This window comes from Zerene cesonia, chromosome 6, assembly GCF_012273895.1.
Source record: "Zerene cesonia ecotype Mississippi chromosome 6, Zerene_cesonia_1.1, whole genome shotgun sequence".
Lineage (NCBI taxonomy): Eukaryota > Metazoa > Arthropoda > Insecta > Lepidoptera > Pieridae > Zerene > Zerene cesonia.
In genome coordinates this window covers 1,265,845-1,277,489 of record NC_052107.1, presented here as the reverse complement: position 1 = coordinate 1,277,489, position 11,645 = coordinate 1,265,845, and the positions used below count along the sequence as shown (strand labels likewise).

The 11,645-nt window shown below is 32.8% G+C and overlaps 1 protein-coding gene across 1 annotated transcript in view; it reads left to right on the top strand.

Moving 5' to 3' along the window:
- The window catches only part of LOC119840568, an 83,874-nt gene extending 81,069 nt beyond the window's left edge, over positions 1-2,805 (top strand). The window contains exon 10 of the mRNA XM_038367256.1: positions 407-2,805. Within this exon, the coding sequence (XP_038223184.1) occupies positions 407-611 (205 nt within the window). The 3' untranslated portion in view covers positions 612-2,805. The remainder of the gene's footprint in view (positions 1-406) is intronic.
- The last annotated feature ends 8,840 nt before the right edge of the window (positions 2,806-11,645 follow it).

Here is an 11,645-nt window from a genome sequence, read left to right as displayed (position 1 = left end):
ATGTTTTGATTTTTGAAATGTCGTGAAGCTAGCAAGCCATCGAAAAGATTTTCGTTGGAAAACTCGATTTTGAATATTATATTGTACGCTTTCGCGTTATCTATTTCATTAAAAAGGGGTCATTAGTTTTATAATTTAAATAAATACTATTCTAATAAAAATAATAGGACCTTTCTAGGGTTCTTTATTTCCTTTCTTTTCTTCTCTCTTTTCTTTAGTTTCTTCTAGGGTTTTCTATTCTTTTCCCTTCTCAGATCTTTTCTTAAATCTTTTCGTCAATCCTTTCTTTATCCGATTGGACCTAAAATCGGCCATTTGTAGAGACGTAAGGTCTGCAAACGACCTTATGTGTCACTTACATAAAGCCCGTTCTAGACTCTCGCTAATCTAAAAACCATTATCACAGGAGCAGAAAATTAAACACGCTTCTAGAGAACGCGATACAAGACGCGATGGCGGAACTCGACAAGAAAAGTGACACGGAACGTAGCGCCGGCAGCTGCGAGGACGAAGAGGACACGCCCAAAAAGAAGAAGGAAAGAGTCAAGAAGGAGAAACACTTCAAGAAGAGTGTGCAGAAGATCGAGCCGAGGCTCAGGAATGCGCGATGACGTAGAAGATTGTAATATTGAAATATGGATATATGTAGAAACAAGAAAGGGCTAATTTATTTTATGTTTAGTTCTCATGTGGTTCTAAAATGCGGATGCATTCTTCTTAAATCTTTCCTTCTTTTTTTGTCAGTCCAGTCTTGCAGGCGATCCACGCGCGGCTCTTCGTGGACACATAAAAGCGTTAATTAATGGATTCCGATGGTTCCTAATGTTATCGAAAATAGTTTCCAGAATGATTATGCAATAGATTTTACAATTAGTCGTGTTAGATTTAGCTTCAACCTTCGCACATGTCCGCAGTGCGGTAGCGTTAGTTCTCGTCGAATGCAACACAAGAGTTTATTCATATAAATATTAAATCTTTGACTAAATGTAGATATTTTAGTTCGCGGCAGCTGCATTTTTGGCGGGAATGTAGGCGTGGCTTTTTTTTATTATTTGTAAATTGTATTCAATTACGTTAAAACAGCTGCCTTTTGTAAAATTGTAGATTTCTGGTAGTAAAATGTAAGTTGTATATTTACGGGAGGTGGCGAGAGATTTTTTTTTAAAGAGAATCATACTTGATTTTCTGATATGATTGCAGTAAACTATTCTGTCAGTATATCAGTAAGTGCTGCATTAGATAAATAAATGTGTTTGCTAATTATCATCGCTAAGTAGCTAACTCGCAAGAAATAATCATATTCAGAGATTCTTCATATCAATCTATGTGTTGTTCTAACGTAGCGTAATAGAAAAGTTCATAAATATTATATATTATTGTATAAAAATGAAAATTTATTTATCATACATCGATGAGCCCGCAGTTTCTTTCGCGTCATCGACATTTGTACAATTTAATGTAAAATTAAGAAAAAAAAATAATACCTATTTATCTGTGTATATTACGTTTTGTTAGAAAGTATATTATTATGTTTTCTAGTCAAAATATTTGATCAAGTGTAAATATCGGAACTGACAATAATTCTGGCCTGACATTGAGCATTAGTAAGTACAGTATTTATTTCACATTTATTCATTATTATAACTAAATGTAATTATTGTTTTTTTTTGCATTAATTTGCCGTAGTTTTGTTATTAATTTTATAGAAGGATAGTTTACAGCTAGCGACTATCAGATTAATATATGCTAGTGTAAGTCTAGGGGAACATTGTATCGATGGAAGTATCGAGATTTTATTAAAAACGTCATAAACTAGACATTAATATATGAAAGAAAAAGTTTTAATTATTTAGTCTAAACAGTGTTCTATCCTTTTCACGTTCAAATAATTTTATATAAGAAGGAAAGAGATGGAATAGCGATTAGCCTAAACATTGATGGAAATGTTTATCACTAAATGGAATAGTCGTGCGAAGTATAAATCAAGAGACACTGACGATACAATGTTTCTATTCAATTTCTAACCGTTTATAGCATATTTCCGATGGAATTTTTAATATATGTAGTTTTATATAGGCCTATACTTTAGAGTAGTTAAGTTGACGACACAAGTTTTACGGATCAATTGGCCAGGCGTGTCGATAAATTATTATTATTATTATTATTGAACAAATTATTATAATTATTTTATTGTGATACAGATTTTTAACGATCGGAGCGCTTTTCGAGATTTCTTATGTCGGTAACTATCATCACAGGCGGGTACCTCTTTATTGTAACATTAAGTTGATATTTCGATTCACTTCGAGTGCGTTCGCGTTTCCATTCGGTACAAGGGAGATTAAAATATAATTTTACGTGCTTTTATTTCACAATTATATTAGTATAGATAATAAATTCTCTAAAGTTAGGTAGGACATTAGATGTGCAACAATACATTTTGATAGACAATTCGTTATCAGCGGTCAATGTTAGATAAATATGTGTAATATTCATTAATGTGATCTATGAATTTTCATAAATAAATAAATATAATTAACCTTAGCTTACACGCGTCGTGAAAATCGTCTCTTTGTTTTTTGTATGCATTCAACTAGCGAGAGACGAGTTTCAGTGGCGTTACTGTTTTTATATTATCGTATTTTAACCCTAGGTATTCCATTTAAATGTCCTAAATATAAATTTGTCTTGAGATACGGACGTAATATTAAATGTTAAATTGTTTATTATGATAATGGCATAGTCGTACCATCTGAGAAGGTATTATGTAAATATTTTAAATGTAGTTATGTATAGTATTTTATTTCAATGAAATTAATGTTTTATAGACTAATATACAACATAAGATTATTTATTTGTTTTGCTGTGTAAATATTTTTTTCAATAAAACGTACCTGTTTTTAAAATTGTGTTTTGTTATTTATCGTCCTACTATCAGATACGAAAGGGTTGATTTGGAAATGTAATCTTAATCTGCATTATATAATTAAGTTCGGTTTGGAGGCGTAGTCTCTAGTAATAGTACTTTTGAGTGAAGAGGGAAGAGAGAAATGTTTTGTTTTTATAGACAACTGATCGAATTGGTGGTTCGCCTGATGGTAAACGATTACCGTCGCCCATGAGCATTTGTACCGAAGCCTGATCGACTTCCACATTCACAAATATTTTATTGATATGAAATGTTAACATATGAAAATAATTTTCTCTGCTTATAGGAGATAGGAAATCTGCTTTTGGCAATTATGTAACTAGTGTTGTATATATTTATAGTATTGTTGAAAAGAGTTTCATCATGCAAACTACCGAAATATTATTTTTTATACATTTGTGACGCTTGTGGGCGGTAGGGCCGTAAATTAAAGGTGTGAGAGCGGCGGTATAATCCAGCAAGAATATTTAGTTGTCACTAGTTCAATATTGTAGTTTCATTCCTAACGCATAGATGTCGCTGTTAACAATAATTGCTACAGTACATTATTAAGATTATTAATTATAAAAGCGGTTATAGATATTATAGTTATATTGGAAATTATTCGCGCGTTTAAAATAATAAAATAGTCAAATATCTACCAAATAAAAAAGGTAAGGTGCGAGTCGGACTAAGATTAAGTTGAAAATATGCAAAAAAAATTGGTCACCCATACAATTTTAGACCTCGACAACCGTTGCTTTACCTAAAATTTTATTATTTGTTATAGCGGAAACAGAAATACATCAACGCTGTAAATTGTAATGTCTATCTATCACGATTCATGAGATACAGCCTGGTGACAGATGGATAGATAGGCAGACAGACATGATATGATTTCAAGATATCAGTATATATATACTTGATCCGTTTTTCTGTATCCAATATTTTTTTGTGATATATGTTATCCTTATCCTATCTAAATAGATTGAATAATAAAATCGAATGTCTAATCGTTCCAGAGAATTACACAATTAAACGATCCATGTAAGAAATTACATTTTTCTTACAATACTTCCAATTATAAAGATAAAGATAAACATACTATAGATATAAATGCAGTTTATTGAAACAAATTCTTTTCAATGTAATTTCCAACCTGCAAAAGGCTAGACATTAGCAAGACTATTCGGAATAAAACTGCACTTAAAGGCGAAATAAAAGCACTGGACATACATGCATTAACTCGTTTACAATGGCCACTGACTCGCAATTACCCAGGAAATTGTTCAACAGAGCGATGTAATTGTTTTCTTCACTATAAAGGGTCGTTTGGACTTCGATCGCTCTTTTATATACTAGTTCTGTTCGCCATCTGATGCAGATATAATTTGTTTAATCGTTACGACGTTGATAGATGGGTCTTGGTGTGTTGCGATGTAATTGCCATGTAAATACAGAGTTAAAAGCAATGTTTGTAACATTATTAAAACCTAACATGAACTAAGTAAAGCTCGAGCTAATTATTGCAATGTTTTTCATGATTTGAATAACAATCTTAACAATTATCCCATTCTATTTCGCTAACCAACCCCTAGTCCATGTGCAATTTTCCAAAGCAGTACCATGCAATACTAAGCCTTGTTATTTACAGTACCTTATTTCAAGGTGAAATGTACTTCCGAGATTCTTATATCATTTTACCCGGAGCATTATATAGCTGGTCTAAAACATTTTTGGGTGAAGCAGAATAATATTCCAGGTTCTAAGAATTTGCTTTGATATTAAAGAAAATGATGTGGGGGATGTCAAAGCGAATATTGTAAAATCCGTATACGTATTTCCAAGTAGGTATATAAATTAAGTGATTTTATGAAAATATATTTATATTTGATTTCTGTCCATCTTGGCTTTGTCTGTGGTACATATATAGCGTATAGTTTTTAGGGATGACGTATCTACGTATCTAACGGTGAAAGAAATTTAAAAAAAATTGTCCAGTAGTTCCTGAGATTAGCACTTCCAACAAACTAGGTCACCAGCTTTATATTATTGTATCATTTGAAGAAAACGTGTTCCGAAAAGTGAGTAATTTTACGGAACACCTTTAATTTTGAAAGGAATGCCTTATATATAATATACAACAAATTGCAATGGCAATTTATATATTAAATACAAAATTAGTTGCAAGACATAAAACGAAATATTTAACAAAAAAATAAATCTCGGCTCTTCAAAATAGATCAGGTTTCAGATGCACGAAGCGTCTGATTTAATCTTTTCATATTGTGCCAAAGCCTGGAAACATTTTTATAACAAACAAGCTATCCGCCGTGGCTTCGTTCGAGTAGTCAAATGAAATTCTAATTAAATGTTTTAGTACCTTTGGGCTTTGCGTGGTAATAAGTATTCTATGTTATATTTTATGGGTGGTGGTAGCGCTTACCATCAGGCGACACGCCCGCGTTTATGATAAAAAATGAAAGACGAAGAAGCAAACAAAATAAACTCACTTTTGCTTATTCTAGTAAGGAAAGGGAAAATGTGAAGACTGGCACTTATGAGTTGCGAGATGAAACTGTCACAGTTAATTATTTCGTGTGAGCCTAGCTCCGTGAGATACTATTTTTATCACTATGTTGACCTGATTCGCGCTTTACTTAAGAATTATTTTGTTTTATTTTTATACATTGTATGATGCATTTTTCAACGGGTTATGATCATTATAAGAGGTATATTATATACTGCAAAGCTGTATATATAATGTCTTTTAATTATTAGAGCTAGAACAGACTTAAATGAGATTTAAAGGACACGAGAGGCACTAGCTTCGGACAGGACATTAAGATCGGTTAACCCAGTTGAAAATTATATGCAAAAAAATTGTCAAATTCAGAACCTCCTCCCTTTTTGAAATCGGAAAAAGTAGTTAAAAGTTATAAAAGTGTTCGATGTATATCATAAAAGTTACAAACAGTAAACTATTATTCAAGAGAAGAAACATTTGTGTATTCGTAGGTACGTATGTGATGTTTTCACACAAATTACTGGACCGATTTCAAATATTCTTTCACCATTAGTAAGCTGTATCTTTACTGAGTGACGTAACCTATATACAGCACAAGCGAAGCTGGGGCGGACCGCCACTATACAATATAAAATTTGTAATAATTGACCATTGGAAGAAATTTCAGTGCAAGTAAAATCAATCATCATAATTATCATCATTATCAGCCTATAATCATCCACTGAAGGGCATAAGCCTTTCTTAAGGCACGCTAAGAAACAAAACGTAAAAACAATATGTCGAGCCATATTATAATCTCCAGGTTTCTGTTAAAGCTTTACCAAATGCCGACTGTAGCAATATGCAACTTTCGCCATTTAATACGCCTTTGAAGCACAACCACAATAAAACGCGGCTAACTCATCCTCAACGAACGCCGCTTTCGCCCTGAATAGTAATATTTCCGTACGCCTCAGCAAACAGACAAACAAACTAGTGTCACCAGCGTCGGCGCCTGCAATATGTTCGGATTAAAAAATAATATCGCACATGTGTATGTTGCAAAAGCGTCTATTTGCTTTGTCGGCTGTTTTATTACTAGCAACGCTGACGATAATGGCGGAGTAGACTCTAAATCGCGGTGATTATTCAATTGGAATTGATTTTTGTGCGTTTAGGTATAACAATTGTGAAATATTAGACTTTAAAATTACATATTATATTCGTCGTTACTGTATGAAATGGAGACCCGTATCCTTTTCTTCACGCTTCCCAGTCCATTTCTTCTTTCCCGTTGGCAAACCTTTTTGTATCTTTCATTTAAAAATTTAGCAACGCATTTGTAGAGGTAGATATTTAGAAGTAGACCTCTGCAAATGTTTATGGACGGAGACGGCTAGGCTTTAATTTTTTGTATTATAGATAAAAAATATTACATATATATACTATTCGATTTTAGAAGCTCTTATCTTTTACAGTAGGTATAGGAAATAAAAGTATGAGAAAGGATCTCCTACCTCGTACTTTTATTTAAATACGAGCCATTCGTTGTCGGCAAATAAATTCAATTGTTATTATTCAACGTTGTAATGAAGATTGATCAATGTTCAAACAATGAAATATCAATGAAATCGTGTAAAAATGTATAATTCGTTTTTATTTAAACAACACCGTGAACGTGTAATGCAATGAATAATATTTCAGCGAACGAAATTTATACCACTAATGAAAAAATAAATTCTGAGGCATTACGCCTATTTAATATTATTAATAAAACATACTTAAAACATGAAATTTAATTATAATCTGTTAAATATAATATCAAAAATAGATATTTAATTGGTGAACCAAATACCTATTTTAATTTAATCCCTTAAAGCAAGCCTGTAAATCTACAGAATTTCCGTTGACGATATTCAAGAGTAAATAGCATTTTTGCTTAGCAAGAGCCGGATCACCATTAATCTGCCCAAGGACGTCTGACCTGCCCGACCGATCGCAAATGAATGGTCATTGAAATGAAGACTTATGGGGCATACATATCACTGTGACAGGTAACCACCTACCGGTTGCGATTTGCTATTTGTCTGTATAAAGATGTTAGAACAGGTTGTGTGGAAGATATTGCTTCAAAGTGATAAGACTTTAAACAATTTCGTAGAGGAAATGTTATTAAATGTTTTTTATGAATTTTTCATTGAATAATATGTTTGAGTGTGTGAGTCGAGCACGCTTCGGGACGAATTAGGCTAGCTGTACCGGGAAATACAAGAAGCCAGAAGTTTTCTGTGAAATAGTAGCTGTCTATTATGTTTCGTTCGGTGAGTGCGAGAGCTGGAGGCCCGTATCCTTTTACTTACGCTTCCTAGTCCATTCATTTATGTTGTCGTCAATTCTTACCTCATTCTTTACTCTTTAAAAGCGGGCAACAAATTAGCAGCGGTCCTCCCTCTGCATATGTTTATGGACGGTGGTGATCGCTTACAATCAGATTAAACAACAACTCAGTTGCCCGTTATTACATACAGAAGATTATATACTAATTTCACTCCTGACAAATTCATATTGCGAAATTCCTCAATTTTCTTATATTTACCGTATATATCGATACGATAAAACACGTCGCATTAGTGAAAAAGGTTAGGTACATTACGCCAGTCTTGTCGATAAAAGAAGCGGACTATTTCTCTATGTTTCGATTTAATGGCACTAACGATGGTCTTTCAGTCGAGTTACCGATGTACAGCCGTTCCATTTAACGATTAGAGTTCCTCAGTATGGCAGAGACGTAAATTCAACAAATTGAAATATTTCTGAATAAAATAGCTAGTTAGTTTGCAAAAGCTGAGTTCGATCTGACTACACTACTCTGACTGGTGTTATCAAAATTGTTTGATTACATATTTATATCTATTATCTTAAACTATAATTTACAACAATTTGTACTTATCACCAGATATGTTATAATTAGTTGCGCCCCCCGGTTTCACCACGATATATACCACAGATTAGATAACAGAGGTTAGAGAGTGGGGCGCGCTTGTGGACGGGGCAGGTGCACCGCTCATATTTGAAAATACTCATATATGACAATCTTGTCGTTTTTGTCAACATACAACCATAATAGGAAACTGAACCAAAATTATTTTTAATTATACATCGCTAAAATGCATAAGCATCTTGTACTATGGGAGCGATTGTGCATCTTAGTGCGTTTATTATGAATAATATAGTGGGTGAAAAGCGGCGACACACGTTCAGAAAATATTTCTTTTCTAACCTAATTTTTATTTTGTTATATATGTCCTATCTTATTGACGTCTTTCGTTTGTTAAATCGGTATGTTTTAATCGAATTTTATATGATATGTGAACTCATGTGCGTAGAACTGAATTCGATTGAATGCGTTCTTATTAATGAAATCGGTAAGATACTCTCTCAGTAGTTTCTGATACAGAACCCGCACATAAGATTTCCCACATAGCGTTATCCTTCGGTTGTCACAATCTGTAACAACCATCGTTCATTGTATAATCAACAAAGTTAATCCACTCGCGCCGAGCATTCTTTTTAATTTCGCGAATGGTAGATGTATTTCGTTTAAGGCGAGCGTCTGTTAAGTTTGCTTTGTAGAATACATTCTCAGACTCAGTACTAGTTTATTAACTTTAGCTTTCGTTGGGGAAGGGATCGATCCTCTTGACCTAACTGGCTACTTAGCTGAATTACTGGAGAATTGATGAAAGATTTTCCTACATTACGTGGAAATCCCAGTAAAACTGCTTGAACACATTGAGCATCATTTTACTTTAAGTTTGTTAATCGGGATATAATCGATTTCTGCTCGTTGGTTTTTTTATCAGGTCATATTTTCTTACATTTTTAAATGTCCAGACAAATCACGTCTTTTATTAATTAGAATTACATAAAATATCTAGAAGTATTTGCTATACTAATAAGTAAGCAAAAAAATAATCGCAATTTATTAAAATATCAAACAGAAAATAACAATACCTCTTAAATAAAATCTTTGAAATAAAAACGCAAATAATTATTTCCCATTCATCAACACGAGTCTAAAGATAAGCAACAAAATGCACATTAATTATCACTATTATACCGTATTACGTAATTAATCATGCACTTGAAGCAAGAGCTCATTACGCCGGCCATTCTAATTAGCAAGCTCACTCGATTCAGATGTCCCGTTTTTAGTTTATAATAAATTCCTTTGATTAATATTCCCTGCAGCTTTACGTAAAATTGAAATTATGCTCTGACACATTTCTGCACGGGATAGAATTGTGACAAAAAATATGATGCAATCTGTCTTTGAGTCGAAATTCATTGCACACATATTTTTGCGTTCCTGTTATGGGGCTGTGAGATTACATGTTCTGATGTTTATGTTGATCGCATGGAGAAACCGGTGTTAGACGGTTTTGGATGAAATTTAGCATATAGATTACGCCGGAACACTGCTGCGGCTTCGTGACACATAGCAAATAGGGTGCAATGAACACGCGTCTTGTTAATATGTGCCTCAAATGAGGTGCAGTGGTTATGCGCCCTTGCATCTAATGATGCTGACAATTATGTAACTGTAATACTTCATATCTATAAGTTTTATATTTTTTGTGAAATGGTCAAAATAAATAGTCGCCAAGTTGCTTTGTATTAATTCAGTTATGTTAAGTGACGTATCTAAAAATGAAGGAGGTTCTTAAATGGACTATATTTTTTTTTGGTTTTATTACTTGATTACCTCGTAGATTTCTAAACGATTGGTGTGATTCTTTTTGTGTGAATATCTTATTATTGCATTTTGTATGAAGAATATTATATCTTATTATTATAAATACAATTTGTTAAAAGCGTTTTTGAAATATTTATGAAATTTGTATAAAATGATGATGCCTTTAATGTCATAAAGTTGTATCTTCGCAATAATTAAAATGTATCGCAAGTGCTATTTAGTTTAATTGAAGCGACTAAGAAAATTAGAAGCATTATTTTTTGTTGTCCGCTTTAAAATATAATTTCCTTAGAAACTTAAAGAGTCTTCAGTTTACAGTGGAATTCTTAGAGGCAGAAATATTTTACTTTTAGTTTTGTTACTCAAACTCTCCCGAGGCTTGCCAATTTTCATTTTTCCTCAGAACTTATAACAGCTAAATAAGCGAATCCCAGAGCTACTCAGTTACAGTCGCACTCTTAAAGTCTATTTAGATTTAATATTCTCCGTTTTATCCTTATAATTTTCGCAAATGCCTGGAAATTTTGTTATTTCATAGAAATATACCCTACTATTTATACTGACGTTTTTATAAGCAAACTTAGAAAAAATAACTATATTATATTTAGAAATTAAGGACTTTTTAACATTATAATATTATTAACCCGACGTTTCGAACACTTTACAGCGAGCGTGGTCATGGGGAGACTGTCAACAGACAACGTCGGGTTAATAATATAATGAATAAATTTAATTAAATTTTTAATAAATTTCTAAATGTATAATGCTCGCGTAAAATCAAACAACAGATTACTAACTCTATATATCTCTTTTATACATAGCGTATTTCGAAGACCATCTGGTCTACCAAACGTAGGTTTTACGCTACAATCGAACTAGTGGTTCGTTCCTTAGTTGAGGCTAATTAAAAGATACACCATTGTAGCAGCCTCATATAAAGGTGAACTTTATTGCCAGTGTGTAATGAAAACTAATAAACTTTTTGGTTTTCTACCAAAAAGGTCTCCGAGGTTTCAGGCGGGGAGTTACCACTCTAAATTCTACAAAGGGACAAAATTACAACAATTTTCCACCAAACACAAATAATTACGCCTATCATTTGTAAATACACCGAATTATATAGTAACAAAAAAAGTCGATTTAAGAACCTCCTTTTTTAGAATGTCAGTTGCAAATCAATTAGCGAAACAGAAGATGAATGCATTCAATGTTTCATTGGATACCTTCTAATGAAACATCAAATACATTCATCTTATGGTTCTTATCGTTTTAATGTTCACTTCTATAACAGTATTTTTTTAATTTATTATATTACGAGTTAGACATATATTACGTAATTTCTATATTTGGTGGGTAATTCTGAATTTCATTGCTATGTGGTAACGCCAATATTATTAAAATAGTTATATCGGGGCCACCCGCAGTACATGCTAGTGATGTCGTATTTGTTAACGCGGCATAACTACGACCACCCT